Consider the following 22,091-nt stretch of genomic DNA (forward strand, 5'->3'; position numbering starts at 1 on the left):
TACTATACTAAGTGGCGATGGGTAATAAATTACACTCATTCCATTTTCTGGGACAAACATCATAAAATGGTTACGAGATGATCTGGGTCTTCCAGATTAACTTCGAGCTCTTAGCTTAGGACCTATGCTTGTAAAACAGATTTAATCGGCATTCCAAGTTGTGATATGTGTAGTACATAGAGCAAAAATCCTTAATAGCAATGTTAACTTACCCGAATAACTGTGGTTTGTTGTTTTCTTGGATCTTTTTATTTTACTTTTTTTTCATTACTTATATTTACAGCTATTTACAGGTAAGTAAACATTGCTCTATTTACTACATCTACGAAATACAATCAAGCGTCCTGAACGGGTTTTCAGAAGGCAAGATGTATATAGTTGACTTCATATCGCATCTTTGTATTACAAAAAATGCATCTGATTCAAGAGTAGATTCGAAGTCCTGAACTCAAGGACAATTTGGATGACCCAAAATATCTCAAAACTATCTTACGATGTCTATTGGGTTTTCAGAAGGCAAGCTGTATATAGTTGACTTCATATCGCATCTTTGTATTACAAAAAATGCATCTGATTCAAGAGTAGATTCGAAGTCCTGAACTCAAGGACAATTTGGATGACCCAAAATATCTCAAAACTATCTTACGATGTCTATTGGGTTTTCAGAAGGCAAGATGTATATAGTTGACTTGATATCGCATCTTTTTGTTACAAAAAATGCATCTGATTCAAAAGTAGATTCCATGTTCTGAACTCAAGGGCAATTTGGATGACCTAGCACATCCTAAAAAAATATTTTTCAACATATTTAGCCGTTTCTACATTTCTACAGCACCAAAACAAACGGAATACATCAAATTTACTGTATGGTATTGCTTGGAAAAATTTGGGCCTGAAAGGGTTAAGTAGATGGTTGAAGTACAAACAGTTGAAATTGAATACACAGGATTTTGTTTTTACACGATTTTTTTTCGCTCGTATTTTTGATCGTGTGACTTCAATTTACCACCAAACTCTTCGCAACATGTTTCAAAAAATCCAGAATAAATCGAAGAAAAATCACATGATAATTAATATGCGTTAAACACTTAGGATGAGTGGAAAATTGAGAAAATGTAAATTGCGTAAAAACAAAATCCAGTGTATTAGTAAAACAAAGTACATGATTATTTCGCGAAATCGTTCAATTGATAATGTCTCGGTGAAAATTGATGAAGAGACACTTGATCGCGTACGGGAAATTAAATATCTTGGCGTGATTATTGATGATAAATTGAAATTTGACCAACATATTGACAATGTCATCAAGAAAATAGCCAAGAAGTATGGAATCCTCTGTCGACTGAAAAACGAATTAAATATTGCTAGCAAAATACAGTTGTACAAATCAATCATCTCTCCTCACTTGGACTTTTGTCCTTCCATTTTGTTTTTAGCAAATCAGACACAAATATCGAGATTGCAGCGTTTGCAGAATAAGATTATGCGTTTGATTTTGAGATGTAACAGATTCACTTCCTCAACTTTTTGTTGGATGCTTTGCAGTGGCTCTCGGTGAAGCAAAGAATTGTGTATTTGACAATGGTGTTCATTTTAAAGTAATTAACGAATTGTTGCCCCGATATTTGTGTGATTGAATTGAAAGAGGAAAACGAGAGGAGGACATTCATAGAGATAACACTAGAAACGCGGAAGATATAAGAACACTTTACTTTTTGCATGAAGCTTCACAAAATTCTTTGTTTTTTAAAGGTATTAATTATTTCAATTTGATGCCTACACATATCAAACGATGCAACGACATTATCACAGTTTAAGAGACTTTGTGTTTCACACGTAAAAGCTGCCTTTTAAGCAGCTACTTAGTTGACTTTTATTAATCAATTAATTTTGTATCTTGACGAAGTTTGACCTACGGATTGTTTGTTTGGACAATTGTATTTTTATTTATTGAGGCCCTGATAAACTGTTTTGTTCGCCTCGATGATGATGATGGATTTTATATATATTGACGTAATTGTAATCTGACCTTTTTTTGTGTAGTCTACAAAAGTTTGAGTCTCGCGCGCGCAAAGCAGATATGGATGATTTTTAAAATTTATGTACAGACTTGCGCATTTTCAACTGTTTGAATGATTCTTCGGATTAGTAATGGGCTATCTGGTAGAGTTTTGTTCCCGTGGTTGATACCGAAACTTTTGATATCGACGGAGCGGTAACACAAGTTTTAGTTTTGTTGACGACTTAGATTATTAATTTTATTGATGCTTACGAGTGATAAACGTGGTCTTGTATAAACATGAAACGCGATTCTTGGTGGAACTTTTGAAATCTGTGCGAGAGGTATCACAAGTTTTGCATTTTAGTATAAGCTCGAAGTATCACTACCGATGCTTATGAGAATCTGTAGATGAAAACAACAGTTTTTTTTTTAAATTTACATTTTTTGCTGGATAGTAATGAAAAGTTATGTAATTCATATCTGTGATGGTAATCAGATCGTTTTTGTTTTTTGCAAATCTGATTAAATTGTTATTATATCATTCAATTAATTATCTTAAAGATAAATCGTCTAGCTCAAACCTTTGTAGGGGTATGTGGCGGGACCATCATCATCATCATCATCATAGATCTTTGCTGATTAAAGGATCTTTATTAGTCACATTTTCTGATATCCCAGTTTACTCAGATCCTTCCGATTCAGATTATTGTCATGACCTAAACTTTTCAGAATATAATCAAATATTTTTGGTTCCATAAATATCAAATTCTTAATATTCTCACATTCTATAGACCCTCCAGGATATTCAAATGCTTCAGGTTTCTAAGATTTTTGCGTTATCCAGAGTCTGACATATAAACTCAACTCAATAATCCTTGGCATGCCTAGATTCTCTAATACTTACGGAAATTGTCTGTTTTCTCAAAATTATTCAAACCTTCATTCTTTAAATTCAGTTGACCCTTTAGCATACCCAAGTTAATCTTTCTCTGAGTATTTTGATTTCTTTGAGTTTGCAAATTCCTATAGGATATAGATATATATAGGATATAGATATATAGATTTCATTGATTTTCCAAACTTTGAAGAATCATCATGGAATGCGGGACGTTTCCGGGACGCCTAGCAATGCGGGACAAGTAGGCTGAATCCGGGACTGTCCCGCATAATCCGGGACGTCTGGTCACTTACTTAAGTAGTACCGAACTTGGTTTACTTAACATAGGCAATCGCCCAACCTTTATGGTATCTAATATAGGAGAAGTATTTTAATGTATGTTAATGTTTAAAAATAAACTCTATGCTCCAATAGAATCAGTCACGAGTTGACGAATTGCATGTGTCAGATGAGGAATCCATATCTGACCATCGCTACATCTACTTTGATCATTTGAATATTACTTCGCAGACCTTGCGTTTTAGAAATTCTCGTTCAACCAACTGGGATCTCTATACAGAGTTGCTCTCTACGAAACTTCATGGATATCTATCAACCATTGAAACTCCTACCGACTTGGATGATGCCGTTGATACTACAACGTTGTATATCGTGAAGGCTTTCGAAGAAGCTTGCCCTTTGCGTTCTGTGAAAACCTCAAGAGGAATCTCATGGTGGAATTATAAATTGGCTAAACTCAGGAAGCAGTGCAGAAGGAGTTGGAACAGACGCCATTCAGCTCTCCGATTTACTGAAAGATCCGGCTGGGAAAACCTTTGTGCAAATGTTTCCAATTTGAGTGAAGCTAGTAGGTTAAATAAAATTCTTGCGAGATCCACAAATCTCCAGGGAAAGATGGGATTTATTCCGTCCTTCTTCAGAGGAGTTTTGAGCATATAAAACATGTTTTGATATGCAGTTTTGCTATTGGGTATATTCCCATACCCTGGCGGGATGTCACTGTAAAGTTTATCCCAAAAGGAGGGCGTGCTTCGTACGAAGGTACGTACGTACGGTTAATCCGAATAAAACATCTAATGTACTTTTCACGGAAAATGTAACCGTAATGGTATTCGCCCATTACATCGTTATGAAACTTGGGGTCTTAAACCCAAATATATCAAATGGATTGTTGTACGACCAATTTTGGTTTATGGATGTCTCGTGTGGTGGCCAAGGGTGAAGTGAGGACAATTCAGTTTAAATTAGACCATCTTCAAAGAATGTGCCTATTGGCTGGTGCTGGTGCGTTCTCTCCTACTCCCACGGCTGCTCTCGAGATTCTCTTCAATGTGGCCCCACTACACATTCATCTCAACAATGAAGCACTTTCTTGTACTTGCCGATTGTGGGTTCTCGGTTTCATGGAAAAGAATCCTGTCAACCAGTTCTACACACACTTCATTGTTACAACTCATCGTTGATTGGGACAGAACTGTCCTCGCTCCAAGTGATCTCACACTCGCTAGTAGTTTTCCTTATAGGACATTTTCAACACAATTCCCCTCGCGGGAGTAGACAGTATGTCAGACAGCATTGTTTGTTACACTGACGGCTCCCTCTTCGAAGGTAGAGCGTGTGCAGGTGTCTACTCGCATGAGCTGAGATTGGAACAGTCCCACTCACTGGGTAGACACTGCACTGTCTTTCAAGCGGAAATATTTGTCATTATGTGTGGAGTGCAATCCGCACTGCAGAATCACATAATGTGCAAAGTAATATACTTCTGTCCAGATAGATAGGTCGAAGTTAGTAAACGCATGTCGAACTCAAATTGAGGAACTGAATTCAGTTAATACGTTAAACCTTATATGGATACCTGGCCATTCTTCCATAGCTGGAAACGAATTAGCTGATGTGTTAGCTCGCACTGGAGCATCACAAGACTTTATTGGTCCTGAGCCAGCTATTCCAATATCTAAGTGTTGGGAGAAGCGTTTGATTAGCTCTTGGGCTTCTACTCAGCACAGATGGTATTGGAGTAGTTTGGATTCATGTCGACAAACAAAATTGTATATCCGAGAGTCATCTCCGGTAGTAGCAAACTATTTAGCTATAATGTGTCTAAACAGAATTTCAGTGTCTTAGTCAAGGCCTTGACAGGTCGCTGCCAACTCAACTATCAACGTGTAGAATTATTTGTCTGTGATGGTTGTGAATCCGATTATCCGGATCCGATTATGAACTTCTTATCATCTGATATGTAACTGCCCAGTTTATGCGCAACTGCGTTTCCTACTACTATTTACTACAGGAACCAGAACCTTCAAAGTATTCTGTTGTTCCTAACCTCAAACCAAATAACCTCAAACAACAACGTATGAGATAGATTGTCCAGATGAAACTGCTATCAGCGATAACTTATGTCAACAAATTCTGTCTGACGGGTAGTCGCCTATGAAGAGTTCTATGCTTTAAAATATGAAATCAAATTCAGATTGCAGAAACATTACTCCTTGTTTTGACGACGTTGTTCCAAACATCCGCCAGATCCACTTAAAGTTGCCAATCGGATGGAGGAAAATAGTCTCATTTTGCAATTTCCTCGTCAGAACTTTTCGCCATAAAAAGTACAAATCATGGAAACAACGTTCTCACCAGGCATAAACTCGTACGCCATGAATTTTAATACTTTACACCTCGACAAATACAAAGTGCTTACGTACGGTTGAGCAATCCCTCTCAAAAGTTTGTTACCCTCCAGTGATCCAACGGCATTGCAACCAGAGCTCGATTTGAAAGTTTTAGCAGAAAAAGGAACACTCACATGCTGGAACGTAAGTGTTCCGGTTAATCTCTCGCAACAGTCCCATTTCTCATATTTTCACCATCGTGCAGGTGCATGCATGAATGCGGTAGGAGAGGAAAATTTGAATTGGTCCCAACTCATTTTGCTCTAGTTCTAAGTATTTTTTGTATGCTCGTGCCCTCGTTAACTTTGGAGAGCTTCTTCTTGGTATTATTTACATCATCCAGCTGGGACACTTGTGCTTATTCTACGTCTCGCATGAGGTGAGACGTTTCGAATGAACTGAGAATTGTCGATACCTCCCATTTGAACTACACCGTCGACGCTGGTGAAACTGATCGATTATTTCTAAAAAATAAGTTTTCTCAGGGTTGACCAAATTAAGCAGTAAGTGCCCAAAACCGGTACAATTGCCCTACATTAAAATCAAACCAAAAAGGTTTATAGAAAAGTTCTAAACACTCACCTTTACACGGACAGAATCCCTTGCAGTTCACCTTGACAGAACTGCCGTGAATGCAATTGTGATAATCCAACCGGCACAGTGACGAGTACGTTCGGTTATCACTTCCGCAGAGGAACGTTGGTTTCACCACTGGACAGGGTTTGCAATCTTCCTCCACCTTATCACTTCCGTCACTGTCATAGAAAACATCGTCATCTTGGGCGGAGCTTTCGTCGTCCGGATCTTCCTGATCCTGTTGCAGCAAATCATCTCCCTCACTGGCGCTACTGGAGCTTCCACTAGTGCCGCTGCTGCTGCTGCTGCTACTGCCGCCTACAATACCGCTGCTACCACTTCCACCAATGTTACTGTCACTAGAACTGATATCGAGGCTACCACTGTTGGCGTTACTGCTGCTGATACCGACATTGCTGTTACCACTTATCAGCCCAGATTCGGCAGCTTCCGCTTCAATTTTGCGCTTGGCTTCCTCTTCCTCTAAGTATTTGCTTTTTGTGATTATTTCGTCCCTGAAAATTTAAGAAGAAGATTTGTAGAATTGCTGACCACACTTTAAATTTGCAAAAATAGGGATCTGTTATCGTCAGTAGGAAATATAATTTACCTGTTTGATAGCGTGTTGTAGCTGTTGATAAATCTGTGGAATGGAAACAAAAAAAACTCCATTTAGCAAATCGAAATTAGTAAATATGTGCAATCAGGGGTAATATCTAACTCTGTTATAGGTTTACTTTTCATCGCCACAAATTAAGGACAATCATGACAGAGTTCAAGAGATGGTTAGCTTTTCTATAGAATATTCTCACGTGTAAGATTTTTGCTTGGTAAAGGCTCTTTTTCCCAACTCTACTCTGAAAAGCTTTCTTCAGCGATCATTTCTACTTACGCTATCAGTACACTGTTTATCATAATACAGGGGTTAGGCAAAATTATTGAGATAGGCAAAATTTGGCCCAAATTCAAATCCTTATAACTTTTTGAAAAATTGATGAAATTGTACAAAACCGGAAGCATTCGACGGCAAATTTAGTCGAGATTTAGGAACATGTATGGTCACGAATACTGGCCACTGGACACCGGAGATGTTCCGGATTTTCGGAGGCCATGTCAAAAACACATTTTTTCTGCCGCTCGTATTTTTGTGTGGTTTGAAGTTACATCGATGAACACTATTTTCCTAGAAACTAGATCTTATTGAAAATTGAATGCGGGCGGTTGCGCTAAGATCCGTTGAAAAACATCCGAGATATGGCCATTTCAGTAAACCTGTTTCCGGATACTATGGTCAATTATGTATATCCTTCCAATCACGTATATATTATCCGGTACCATATCAATATTGGTATCAAACTTCAAGATTTTTCATGGAGATGCTTCAGGAAGCATATTCAGGACGATCAGTTGCCCTGACCGCTCTGTAGTAGGTTCCAGGTGCCCCGGGGGAAGTGGCCAATTTGAAAAACGTTCAGAACCCTATCAATATGGGTATCAAACTTCAAGATTTTTCATGGAGATGCTTCGATGATGCAAGATGCAAGACGATTAGTTACCCTGACCGCTCTGTAGTAGGTTCCTGGTGCCCCGGGGGAAGTGGCCAATTTGGAAAACGTTCAGAACCCTATCAATATGGGTAGCAAACTTCAAGATATTTTTCATGGAGATGCTTCAGGAAGCATATTCAGGACGATCAGTTACCCTGACCGCTATGTAGTAGGTTCCAGGTGCCCCGGGTGAAGTGGCCAATTTGAAAAATGTTCGAAACCATATCAAAACGTGTATCAAGGTTCAAGGTTTTTCTCGAAGATGCTTTTGGACTCTCCTGTCGAATAGAGTTCGCCTCCGCCGCCACGCTCATTAGGCTGGTCGGCCTCTATGGCCACGAAAGTTGGACGTTGCTGGCGAAGGACCAACGCGCCCTTGGAGTTTTCGAATGGAAGGTGTTGCGGACCACCTATGGCGGGGTGCAGATGGAAGACAATATGTGGTGGAGACCAATGAACCTCGAGTTGTAACTGTTAGAACTACCCACACGGTACAATTTTGGATGTTACGGTGGGCCGGGCATGTAGCCAGAATGTCAGACTATAACCCGATTGAGATGGTGCTCGATAATGATCCGACCGGTACAAGAAGAGGCGCGCTGCGGTCACGGTGGATCGACCAAGTGTAAGATGGCCTGCCATCAATGGCAGCAGGTCGTGTGGTCTGATGAATCATCGTTCACACTTTTTCCAACAACTGGACGAGTATACATTTGGCGCTCACCGGAAGAGACTTATGATATAGAGTGTCTCCTTGGCATGTCGGTGACTCAGCAATTGTGTGGGGTGCTATATCTTGACATGGCCATGGTTCTATTATGGCACTTAAGGGCAAAGTGAAGCCTGCCGATTATCAAATTATTTTGGAAGACAAGGTATTTGTTGATATGCTGACAAATCCTGAATATTACATCTGTTTTTTATTTAATGGTTAGGTGCTGCCGATGATGGAATCGGTCTTTCCTGGAGGGGATGAAATCTTTCAGGATTAAAACGCTCCGATTCACAGAGCGAAGATCATCAATACGTATCACTCGCATATCCGAAAAAAACTTATAATGGATCGATTATTAGCTACCTAATTGAGTGATCATTTCAACTATTTATTTAATTATAAACAAACCAAAGCCGCTGTGACTTCCGCTACATACAGAAGCCGTCTCCATTCTATTTGATCCATGGCCTCGAAGTCTCTGAAAGATCCGCAGGCCGTGTTCCACTAGGTGGTTCCACACGATGATACTTCTATGCCCAGGGAAGTCGAGACAATTTCCAATCCGAAAATTGCCTAGACCGGCACCGGGAATCGAACCCAGCCATCCTCAGCATGGTCTTGCTTTGTAGCCACGCGTCTTACCGCACGGCTAAGGAGGGCCCCTCGGATCATTATCGAAGCATAATCTCAATCGGGTTGTCGTCTGACATTCTGGCTACATGCCCGGCCCACCGTAGCCCACCGTGTGGGTAGTTCTCCTAACAATTGCAACTCGTGGTTCATTGGCCTTTGACACTTTCCATTCGAAAACTCCAAGGGCGCGTTGGACCTTCGTCAGCAACGTCCAACTTTCGTGGTCGTAGAGGCCGACTGGTTCAATAAGCGTTTTGTAGATGGTCAACCTCGTGCGGCGGCGAACTCTGTTCGACAGGAGAGTCCAAAAGCATCTTCATGAGAAGCCTTGAACTTTGATACACATTTTGATATGGTTTCGAACATTTTGCAAATTGGCCACTGTCTTTGGGACACCTGGAGCCTACTACAGGGCGGTCATGGCAGCTTCTAGTTCTAAAATGCTTTAAAAGTATCAGCTTTTAAAAATCTTGAAGTTTGATACCCATATTGATATGGTTCCGGACGTTTTTCAAATTGGCCACTTCCCCCGGGGCACCTGGAACCTACTACAGAGCGGTCAGGGTAACTGATGGTCCTGAATATGCTTCCTGAAGCATCTTCATGAAAAATCTTGAAGTTTGATACCCATATTGATAGGGTTCTGAACGTTTTTCAAATTGGCCACTTCCCCCGGGGCACCTGGAACCTACTACAGAGTGGTCAGGGCAACTAATCGTCCTGAATATGCTTCCTGAAGCATCTCCATGAAAAATCTTGATGTTTGATACCTATATTGATATAGTTCCGGACGTTTTACAAATTGGCCACTTCCCCCGGGGCACCTGGAACTTACGACAGAAAGGTCAGGGTAACTGATGGTCCTGAATATGCTTCCTGAAGCATCTTCATGAAAAATCTTGAAGTTTCATACCCATATTGATAGGGTTCTGAACGTTTTTCAAATTGGCCACTTCCCCCGGGGCACCTGGAACCTACTACAGAGTGGTCAGGGCAACTGATCGTCTTGAACAGGGACGGGAATGGTTGACATTTCTTTTTACCATTCCTTCTTGTATGTAAAAAAATAAAAACAAAACCACGGCAGCCACAGCAGCAGCCACGCCAAGCAGACGACAGTCAGCACATGCTTTTATCATTTTCTCTCCCCACAATTAATGTTTTCGTACAATAATTTCACAGCGTATAACCGTTTTTGGTGGGAAATATTCATTTCATTACTACTTGCTTGATTTAGAGACAAGAACGAATAAATCAGTACCTACGGATAGCACTCCTTCTAGGCTTTGCGCCACAGGTAATTGAACTCGATTCTGTGCTGTTTGCGCTGCGCACGAGCCGAAACAAAAAATCTCACGCAAATGTTGACCGCGCGCCGGCACGACTCTAACGTAGCAGCAAGCAAACAGTTTGCTTCATCGGAAAAATAAATGTCACGATGTCGCGTACATTTTTTTGGCAAACTGTTTCGGCTTGTTTGGCGCAAGAAATTTGACTGAAAAAAAGATAAACATTCGCATAATCAAAGAGTTTTAATGTACATTTCCCAACACTGGTCTTGAATATGCTTCCTGAAGCATCTCCATGAAAAATCTTGAAGTTTGATACCCATATTGATAGAGTTCTGACCGTTTTTCAAATTGGCCACTTCCCCCGGGGCACCTGGAACCTACTACAGAGCGGTCAGGGTAACTGATCGTCCTGAATATGTTTCCTGAAGCATCTGCATGAAAAATCTTGAAGTTTGATACCCATATTGATAGGGTTCTGAACGCTTTTCAAAATGGCCACTTCTCCCGGGGAACCTGAAACCTACTACAGAGCGGTCAGGGCAACTGATCGTCCTGAATATGCTTCCTGAAGCATCTCCATGAAAAATCTTGATGTTTGATGCCTATATTGATATAGTTCCGGACGTTTTACAAATTGGCCACTTCCCCCGGGGCACCTGGAACTTACGATAGAAACGTCAGGGTAACTAATGGTCCTGAATATGCTTCCTGAAGCATCTTCATGAAAAATCTTGAAGTTTCATACCCATATTGATAGGGTTCTGAACGTTTTTCAAATTGACCACTTCCCCCGGGGCACCTGGAACCTACTACAGAGTGGTCAGGGCAACTGATCGTCTTGAATATGCTTCCTGAAGCATCTCCATGAAAAATCTTGAAGTTTGATACCCATATTGATAGGGTTCTGACCGTTTTTCAAATTGGCCACTTCCCCCGGGGCACCTGGAACCTACTACAGAGCGGTCAGGGTAACTGATCGTCCTGAATATGCTTCCTGAAGCATTTGCATGAAAAATCTTGAAGTTTGATACCCATATTGATAGGGTTCTGACCGTTTTTTCAAATTGGCCACTTCCCCCGGGGCACCTGGAACCTACTACAGAGCGGTCAGGGCAACTGATCGTCCTGAATATGCTTCCTGAAGCATCTCCATGAAAAATCTTGAAGTTTGATACCCATATTGATAGGGCTCTGAACGTTTTTCAAATTGGCCACTTCCCCCGGGGCACCTGGAACCTACTACAGAGTGGTCAGGGCAACTGATCGTCCTGCATATGCTTCCTGAAGCATCTTCATGAAAAATCTTGAAGTTTGATACCAATATTGATATGGTACCGGATAATATATACGTGATTGGAAGGACATACATAATTGACCATAGTATCCGGAAACAGGTTTACTGAAATGGCCATATCTCGGATGTTTTTCAACCGATCTTAGCGCAACCGCCCGCATTCAATTTTCAATAAGATCTAGTTTCTAGGAAAATAGTGTTCATCGAAGTAACTTCAAACTACACAAAAATACGAGCGGCAAAAAAATGTGTTTTTGACATGGCCTCCGAAAATCCGGAACATCTCCGGTGTCCGGTGGCCAGTATTCGTGACCATGCATGTTCCTAAATCTTGACTAAATTTGCCGTCGAATGCTTCCGGTTTTGTCCAATTTCATCAATTTTTCAAAAAGTTATAAGGATTTGAATTTGGGCCAAATTTTGCCTATCTCAATCATTTTGCCTAACCCCTGTATATACCCTCCCTCTTTGGAAAACGGGGTTCTCGTACAAAAAAATTCAAAAATTTCTGCATAACTCTAAAACTAATCAAGCAAATGGAACCGAATTTTTTTTTCGTCGGGTTTGCTATGTCCATGTCAGTCTGATGTTCGAATAAACTTGACGGATATTCGTCCTCATGACAAACAGTCGACTACGGGTTTACATCGTTTTCACCCAAAGATAAGTTTCAATTCTGTTTCCATTAAAAGGGACTTTTGTCTGATGTGGCGACGGGCAATCAAAACTAAAATTTTCCATATTGCATGAAAACAGCATCCCTTCTGTTTCTTCAACTTTTTTTTACTTAACGGTTTTGTTTGTACCAGAAGTGGCGATTGTCTACGATTATGGGTCTTTTTGTTCCCTTTACTACGCTAACCTGTAGGGTGGCAGCTTGGCATGCCGTCAGATTCCTTCCCATTTAACGTTCATGCTCGATAGGCGCCAAACAATTGCGGCAAATTTGCACAGGAGCGGAAAAAATGAAAGGTAAAATTCAGTGAGGGAGCAAAAATAAGGGAAAATGTGCCAATATGCACCTTGCATGGGATTATCTTAATGACATTTCATATTCTGGAACATATTGACGAGTGTAATATGTTAGCAGAAATATCAACGAAATGCATTGATAATTGAGTTGTGGTCATTCTCAATTTTTAGTTATTCTTTCCCTTTGAACATTCAGTTCTCGTGTACACACGACACGACCATTACCCAGATGAGCCTTTTCGTGTTGAAAATAGAATATTTATTCAAAATAGACCTTAATTATCGTTACTGTTGCCAATTGCTACGAAACTGCTTCAAAATACTTTCTATGGTGTATCATCCCGACCGGTTCGTTTAAGACCATTTTCTTCCTGAATTGGCCAACACCATCGGCGTTTTATTGCAGCGCACTTTCCATACAATGGAGCGCCGCTTTTCAGGATAGCCAGAAACTAGGGGGCCCAGGCAAATCGATGAGAGTGTTTTTTTAGGTAGGTATTTTCTTTCTTCAAGACCGAGGACTTTCGCTTCGAAGGTAGTGGACAGGATGTCGGAAGGAGATACGAATTTTAGCTCAACCTGCGCTGCCGGTGGTAGTGGTGGTGATGTTGTTGCGGCGAAACTACGGAACCGGAAATAGAGATGTTTGAATGGTTTTTCCTCTGTTTCGTGTTCTGCGGTTATGGTGTAGTGGCCGGTGCTGGGGGAAAGGGGACGGCTCCGTTTGGAACAAATAATGGTAAATATGGACACACCACAATGGGATGCTGTGGATGATGTTTTTGCGGTCAGTGGGCAGCTTTTGGCTTCTTCCCATTTTCTGATCCGGTTCATGGATTTTCGGGCACGACTGGATTGATCGCGTTAGTGCGGTTTGAACGCTGACGGTTTGTTGCTCTTTGTGCGGTTATCGTTTCGGGAGCTAATTATGGTAAACATGACTGTTTTCGGGATGATGAATGAGATAAAGTGTGAAATCAAGCGTGACAGTAGCACATAACGTTTCCGTACGTAGCTGCATATACATATCGTACAAACCTGATTGTGTATGCTCATGGATCATGGTTAGAAGGTATTTAAATCGAAGAGATGGTACGTCGTGGTACCGTCGTGCGGGGTTTCTTTTGACAAATCGGAGGCTACTTTGGACATTTTGAAACAATAATTACAACGTAAATTATTATCAAATTGCATTTATCACCGTTCGGGTGTCTTGTTGATAGTTGGATAGTTCTGTTTCAAATTTGGTATTTTTTTCGTTTATTTTTTTTAGAAAAATCAAATTGCCAAAGTAGCCCCTGGAGTCAAAAGAAGACCTGCCGACGGTATTAAGAACATCCTCCCTGTGATCGAATACGATATGCGGGTCTGGGAAAGCTGCGCTAAAGCCCACCACCTCAAACTTCAACGGGTCCAAAACAAATTCCTGAGGATGATCCTCAACACCCCTCCCAGGACAAGAACATCCGAGGTCCACTGTCTGGCCGGGATAAAAACTTTACATGAACGCTTTGGTGAGTGTAAAGAAAAGTTTAGGGTCCGTTGCTTGCATTCGGATCAGGCTCCAATTAGGGCGCTAGCTCCAATCTAGTTTATCAAATTTTTATTGTAAATATTAGTGTACATAGTAATTAGGTTATAAAATTTTAAAATCAAACAATTCCTCATAAGGGATAAAATAGATATAATTATAAAAATACTATTCAATTCTATATAAAACTAAAAAAACAAAACCGGAATCATCGGCGAAGACCACTGCGACGAAAAGGGACTAGCGATTGGAAACTCGGTTCGTGGAACTGCAAATCTCTCAACTTCATCGGGAGCACACGCATACTAGCCGATGTGCTCAAGGACCGTGGATTCGGCATCGTAGCGCTGCAGGAGGTTTGTTGGAAGGAATCAATGGTGCGAACGTTTAGAGGTAATCATACCATCTACCAGAGCTGCGGCAACACACATGAGCTGGGAACAGCTTTCATAGTGATGGGCGATATGCAAAGGCGCGTGATCGGGTGGTGGCCGATCAATGAAAGAATGTGCAGGTTGAGGATCAAAGGCCGGTTCTTCAACTTCAGCATAATCAACGTCCATAGCCCACACTCCGGAAGCACTGATGATGATAAGGACGCATTCTACGCGCAGCTGGAACGTGAGTACGACAACTGCCCAAGCCACGACGTCAAAATCATCATAGGAGATTTGAACGCTCAGGTTGGCCAAGAGGAGGAGTTTAGACCGATTATTGGGAAGTTCAGTGCTCACCGGCTGGCGAACGAAAACGGCCTACGACTAATTGATTTCGCCGCCTCCAAGAATATGTCCATTCGCAGCACCTACTTCCAACACAGCCTTCCGTATCGGTACACCTGGAGATCACCACTGCAGACAGAATCACAAATCGAACACGTTCTGATTGATGGACGGCACTTCTCCGACATTATCGACGTCAGGACATATCGTGGCGCTAACATCGACTCTGACCACTATCTGGTGATGGTTAAACTGCGCCCAAAACTATCCGTCATCAACAATGTTCGGTACCGACGACCGCCGCGGTACGACCTAGAGCGACTGAAGCAACCTGATGTCGCCACTGCATACGCGCAGCATCTCGAGGCAGCGTTGCCGGAAGAGGGTGAGCTCGATGGGGCCCCTCTTGAGGACTGCTGGAATACGGTCAAAGCAGCCATTAATGATGCAGCGGAGAACAACGTCGGGTATATGGGTCGAAGTCGACGGAACGATTGGTTCGACGAAGAGTGCAGACAGATTCTGGAGGAGAAGGACGCAGCGCGGGCGGTCGCGCTGCAGCAAGGTACCCGGCAGAACGTGGAACGTTATAGACGGAAGCGGAGACAGCAGACCCGCCTTTTTCAGGACAAGAAACGCCGCCTGGAAGAAGCGGAGTGCGAGGAGATGGAACAGCTGTGCCGTTCTCAAGAAACACGCAAGTTCTACCAGAAGCTCAACGCATCCCGCAAAGGCTTCGTGCCGCGAGCCGAAATGTGCCGGGATAAGGATGGGAGCATCTTGACGGACGAACGTGTGGTGATCGAAAGGTGGAAGCAGCACTACGAGGAACATCTGAATGGCGCGGAGAGTACAGGCAGTGAAAGTCAAGGCAGCGGAGGAGATGACTACGTCAGTTCAGTGGACGATGGAAGCCAACCAGCCCACTATGGGGAATCAGGTGGCCGAAAATAAAAAAATCGACTTTCTCTGTTTCGTAATTCAAGTTGACCTGCTAAATGCTAATGCTTTGGAGCATTAAACCTCAGCATATCAGCACTCTAAGCCATATGGTTATCAATATATAGGCATTAGAGCCAGACACTTTTTAGTTCTTGAAAAATCAATGCATTATTCAACTGTCAATATCTTCGGCTACAGTAGCTCTTTTCCAACTCTTTAAAAAGTTTCTGAAAGCTTGTTTCATAGACTTGCGAAGAACGGGTTAGTTATGGGAAAATAGGTAGTGAAACATCCGAAAATGACCCGAAGAAAAATTTTTTTTTTTCATACAAAAAAAGTTTCTCAAAGTTTCGCTTAGCGACTACCACTACGACTTTCTTTGGACCTCCCAGAAGGCATTAAAACAAATTCCAGCTGCAAATGCAAATGGCTGCAAATCTGCGATTCCGATCACTTTTTCGAAAAAAAAGTCATTAATTTTGAAACATTAAATGTAATTATTCTCATAATACACGGCAGACTGTGATGGGCTGGATACAAATCCCATGCGTATGATAAAAGAGCATCAAGAACAGTTAAAATAGAGATAGTAGATAACACGAAATGTGTCGTAGGCTTCGTTGTAGGCCGTGTACACGATAGCTTATGCAGCTATATGATACTCCATTCGGCGTAGGCTCACCAAGAGGAGGCAACTCATTATCTATCAAGTATCAAGCAAATAAATATGAAAAAAAACAATATACTCTTGAGGGTTACGAAAATACTCTAGGCTTCATTTGAAATTATTTCATAAAAAGTAAAATTTTGATATTAATTAAAATCCAATATGTGAATACAAGAAGCAAAAATGTCTGTACCTAAGGACATCTTTCGATAATTATTGGTATGTACCTAGGTGAAATAAATAAACAGAACATTTATGAATGTCTATCTGAGTGCATAGAGCTGTGGTTGCGAAGGTAAATCGTGTGAAGTGTTTGTACTTATTATTTGGTGAATCATGAATTATAGGCAACTCATTGAAGTATTTAGAGCTCACGAGGGACGTCAGGTAGATCGCGTTGAAAAAGCTTTGGAATATATCTGCCAAAGCTTCGCTGTGGATAAACAAAAAAAGAGTCAACTCCATACAAAATTAAAAAATCTGCATTTGAAATTTGAAAAAAAATGGCAGGCCGCATCCCGGTCCAAAACTTACTTTGACTCATATAATGAGGAATGGCTTGACACAGAATTTGAATTAGAAGAATTTTATCATGCTGAGCCAGAGCCAGTGGCTTCAACATCTCGTGGAAGGCCATCAAAAATTTTTGAGGATTCAAGTGAGCGTACGAAGCGCAGAAGAATTAATGACGAGCTAATGGATCCAAGAGAGGATACCATAGAAAAAGCGCTACTGGGAGCAAGAAGAACTGCCTACAGCAGAAGTGATACGATGTTGTTGCAGTATACTTATATATCTTGAAGCTTTTATTGCATGGAGTTCGTTTAGCTTTAATAGAGCTTTATATTGTATTCCCTTTACTTGTTTTACGGGTTAAGAGCCTGAACCAATCTGAAAAATCCTACAAAGACAACCTGTTACGTATGTAGATGCAATGGCCTGTATTTGACGGAGTCCTTGTGCAACTTAGAACATCTGTACAACTCAATTCACATAAAAACAGTACACAATTTTCTAGTTTGAACTCTACAGGTCTGCGCTGCAATAAAATACACATCTATAGACTGCTGTGTACATGAGACATTCGTAGATAAAAGGGATATATTCCATAGAGATCAAAGGTCTGTATTCCAGGGAGTTTGGAGACCTTAGAAGTAATAACGACCTGCAAAACAAGTATTTCACATCTTTTAGACAATAATCTACGATATAAGGGTGAAATATTGCAGAAATGAAATGAAAATATTTTCGGCCACCTACTTGTATGGAGCCGCCCCATAGTGCAGCCCCCACCTTGAGGGAAGTTAAGGATGCCATTCAACAGCTAAAGACCAATAAAGCAGCTGGTAAGGATGGTATCGGAGCTGAGCTCATCAAGATGGGCCCGGAAAAGCTGGCCACTTGCCTGCACAAACTGATAGTCAGATTCTGGGAAACCGAACAGCTACCGGAGGAGTGGAAGGAAGGGGTTATATGCCCCATCTACAAGAAAGGCGACAAACTGGAGTGTGAGAACTTTCGAGCGATCACCATCCTTAATGCCGCCTACAAAGTGATATCCCAGATCATCTTCCGTCGTCTGTCACCATTAGTGAACGAGTTCGTGGGAAGTTATCAAACCGGCTTCGTTGACGGCCGCTCGACAACGGACCAGATCTTTACTGTACGGCAAATCCTTCAAAAATGCCGTGAATACCAGGTCCCAACGCACCATCTGTTCGTTGATTTCAAGGCGGCATACGACAGTATAGACCGCGTAGAGCTATGGAAAATTATGGACGAGAACAGCTTCCCTTGGAAGCTTACCAGACTGATCAGAGCAACGGTGGATGGTGTGCAAAACTGTGTGAAGATTTCGGGCGAACACTCCAGTTCGTTCGAATCGCGCCGGGGACTAAGACAAGGTGATGGGCTTTCGTGCCTGTTGTTCAACATTGCGCTAGAAGGTGTCATGCGGAGAGCCGGGTGTAACAGCCGGGGTACGATTTTCAACAGATCCAGTCAATTTATTTGCTTCGCGGATGACATGGACATTGTCGGCCGAACATTTGCAAAGGTGGCAGAACTGTACACCCGCCTGAAACGTGAAGCAACAAAAGTTGGACTGGAAGTGAATGCATCAAAGACAAAGTACATGCTTGTGGGCGGAACCGAGCGCGACAGGGCCCGCCTGGGAAGCAGTGTTGCGATAGACGGGGATACCTTCGAGGTGGTCGAGGAATTCGTCTACCTCGGATCCTTGCTAACGGCTGACAACAACGTTAGTCGTGAAATACGAAGGCGCATCATCTGTGGAAGTCGGGCCTACTACGGGCTCCAGAAGAAACTGCGGTCGAAAAAGATTCGCCACCGCACCAAATGTGTCATGTACAAGACGCTAATAAGACCGGTTGTCCTCTACGGACATGAAACATGGACAATGCTCGAGGAGGACTTGCAAGCACTCGGAGTATTCGAGAGACGGGTGCTTAGGACCATCTTTGGCGGTGTGCAAGAAGACGGTGTGTGGCGGCGAAGAATGAACCATGAGCTCGCCCAACTCTACGGCGAACCCAGTATCCAGAAGGTAGCTAAAGCCGGAAGGGTACGATGGGCAGGACATGTTGCAAGAATGCCGGACAGCAACCCTGCAAAGATGGTGTTCGCTTCCGATCCGGCAGGTACGAGACGGCGTGGAGCGCAGCGAGCGAGATGGGCAGACCAGGTGCAAAACGACTTGGCGAGCGTGGGGCGTATCCGAGGATGGAGAGATGCGGCCTCGAACCGTGTATTGTGGCGTCAAATTGTTGATTCAGTGTTATCTGTTTAGATGTTAACTAAATAAATGAAATTATTGAATAGAGTGTGCCAATTACAGAAGGGTTGTGTTGAACTTAATGTTAAACTTAAAAAAAACAATTAAAAAAAATTACAGAAGAAACTCGATGTACAATATTGTGTCGCTTATCCTATTTAACAGACTGATACCGCTTGAGGAATCCTTCGTCGGCGAATTTTAGGCAGGAAAACTAGCGTGTGACGTGTGGCGCAAACACATGAATCACGAGCTGTACCAAGTGTACAAAGAAGAAAATATTGTGCATCGTATAAAATACGGCAGACTTCAGTGGGATGGTCGAAGAAAGAATAACGAAAACAATATTCAACAGAGAACCGGATAGAGGCCGGCGACTTCTTGGAAGGACACGAACACCCTGGCAGCGGTGGATTCGGACCTGGGAACGTTCGGGGAAACTGAAGGAACATCGCCCAAGACCAACGATTATGGAGCTCTGCAATGCGTCAGGAATAGGCGTATCAACACTGTAGCCAACCTGCTATGCAGGTAGATAGATCTCGAACATTACCCATTGCTTGTTTAAGTTGAGGAAGTATGCACGCCATTTTGATTTAATGTAAGTGGAAAATTTGACTTTCGTGACAAATGCAATTCAATTATTTTTCTCGTCACAATCGCGATTGAATAAGAAAAGGCAGGATCAGAAGTTGTAAAGATTGAATACTTAACAACAAACAAGATAACACATCACAACACACAGTAGACAAGTGACAATTTTTCGCTTTTACGATTTTTTCTAACTTCTAACTGAAACGAGAATCTAACCCACACCCCTTAGCACGCAAATGCATTATCGCCACTATCCGCTTACATTTGTTCCAACCATTTGCTTCTGGGTTTTAAAATTATTTTGGGGTAAAGCAGACCGGAATTAGATTTGAACTAACTTTTTTATACTTCATTTTTTACAGAACATTTGAGGTTTTGAGATACAAGCAGAAACAGAGTGACGAGAAAATTGCTATAACGATGCCGATGCTATTACTGTGGAAATGCCGACTGCTGTGACGTTGCTGCCTTGCTTCTAAAATGACTTTGGTGTGTGCCTGACAGAATAGCGGTGCTGCTGTTTGGGCTTTCATCAATTAGTCGGAATGAAACTGCCGACGTTGATGACGCTGCAGCTTTTCGACTGAAATGGGTTGGATGTGAAGTGGTGCTGCTGCCAAATGAAGTTCAGTGTGATTCTTAAATCGCAATAAGCTTCGTCCAATTTCTAGCACATCCAACACTTATAAATTCTATTTAGACTATCTGTAGATCATGTTTCATGATATAACATAAAACTTTTCAGTTTTTGTGGAACTGTATTTCACCTCTCAGTGAACCGGTTGAAGAAAATACCAGCCGCAACGTGTAATCACGTTTCACGCTTTCATAAATCCGTGGGATTGTTTTATGAAGTTTCACCCAGGTTGCACTTACAAACACCAACATTCTTCATATTCACTCGAGTGCAGACACGGCAGATTGAGTTCGAGAGCCCTGAAGAACACCACTTCAACCCTACGCTAGCTGTTGGAGCAAATCACTGCAGTAGCATCAGGGCGAATGGGCCAGGCGCTGAAAGCTGCCAGCCAGTCGTCAGCAGTGTTCGTTCACCTAATAGCACCTCAACTTTGAACTTGATGGAAAAGTTTCGCTAAAATGGAACGGTTAGCGTGGCGGGCGGCTAAGACACCCCCTTCGGCGCTTCTATTGAATGCAAACTATTAAGCATGATGGGTTGATGTGGACGACGTTCGCTTGGTCTGCGCCAGCAGCCAAGACGGGGAGAAAAGTTTCAATCCTCTTCGGTGTCGCTTCAAGAAGCATCCGCAGCACCGACCGACTGCCGTTCTTGAATAGCGAAATCATTGCGCACGACAATGACAGTGGGGGATAACATCATCTTAATTGTTCGCTTTACAAGCCCCGGTTGGCACTGCTTGGGTCGGACCTCGCTGCAACCCTGCCCTACCCTGTCATTCGATTTCAGTGAATGGAATCGGTTTCAAAAGGACGAATGTTACTCGAGACACGCATTTTAGTATTCAGGAAGTTCTGCTCGGTAATGAGAAGCACATTTTCGGATGAAGTTGAAAGGATGCTCCCGAGGATTAAAAGTTTCACTTGATGAGCTTTGTTGGAAATTAAATTACATGGTTGTTGAAATCTTTTCTCTATACTCACCGTTGAAGATTGGGTGGAGCTTTGTGATACTTTTGTTAATGATAGAATGTAGAACAAATCGTACTGTGTGTGAGTGCTATCATTAGACGAATAAGCTGTTTTCAAGAAAAAGTTAATGATAACATCCGTTTCACGTATGCTTCGCGTCGCCTTAAAAAAGGAAAAAAATGTACACGTCGTTCCTTTTCTATACATTTTTTAATTGATAAAAAACGGCTACACCATCATCGTTTAAGATAATCGTCATTTTGCTAAAAATATCAAAATGTTAACAACAATGATTCGGACAATTCTTGGAAATCCGGCTCTCACCGCTCAAAGCAATCGTGTGGATGCTGCTGTTGCTGGTTGGACAATTTTCATCTGAACGACACCGGCGGTTGTGGAAAGCACACGGGAGCCATCCTATGACCGTATCTATATAGGAGCATCTTGATACCTTGAAATAAAAGCTCGGTTCTCTGTGGTAGAGGCAGGTGGTCGGAGGCGGCGGAATTCTAAGAAGAGCTAAATTAATTTTCATGCGCGCTTTATTTTGTATTGCTTTCTATCCTGTATCGTCACACCATCGAGCGTGAATACGAAGCAGAGGGAAAGTCATTCAAGAGTGCTGGAAT

General features: G+C 42.1%; 1 protein-coding gene across 1 annotated transcript in view; it reads right to left on the minus strand.

Moving 5' to 3' along the window:
* LOC134206487 (proteoglycan Cow-like) overlaps positions 1-22,091 on the minus strand; it is a 504,826-nt gene that overhangs the window by 24,956 nt on the left and 457,779 nt on the right. The window contains exons 4-5 of the mRNA XM_062682216.1: positions 6,759-6,791; positions 6,155-6,663 (exon numbers count right to left, since the gene is read on the minus strand). Coding sequence (XP_062538200.1) covers positions 6,155-6,663; positions 6,759-6,791 — 542 coding nt within the window. The remainder of the gene's footprint in view (positions 1-6,154; positions 6,664-6,758; positions 6,792-22,091) is intronic.

The sequence above is a fragment of the Armigeres subalbatus genome, chromosome 1, assembly GCF_024139115.2.
Source record: "Armigeres subalbatus isolate Guangzhou_Male chromosome 1, GZ_Asu_2, whole genome shotgun sequence".
Classification (NCBI taxonomy): domain Eukaryota; kingdom Metazoa; phylum Arthropoda; class Insecta; order Diptera; family Culicidae; genus Armigeres; species Armigeres subalbatus.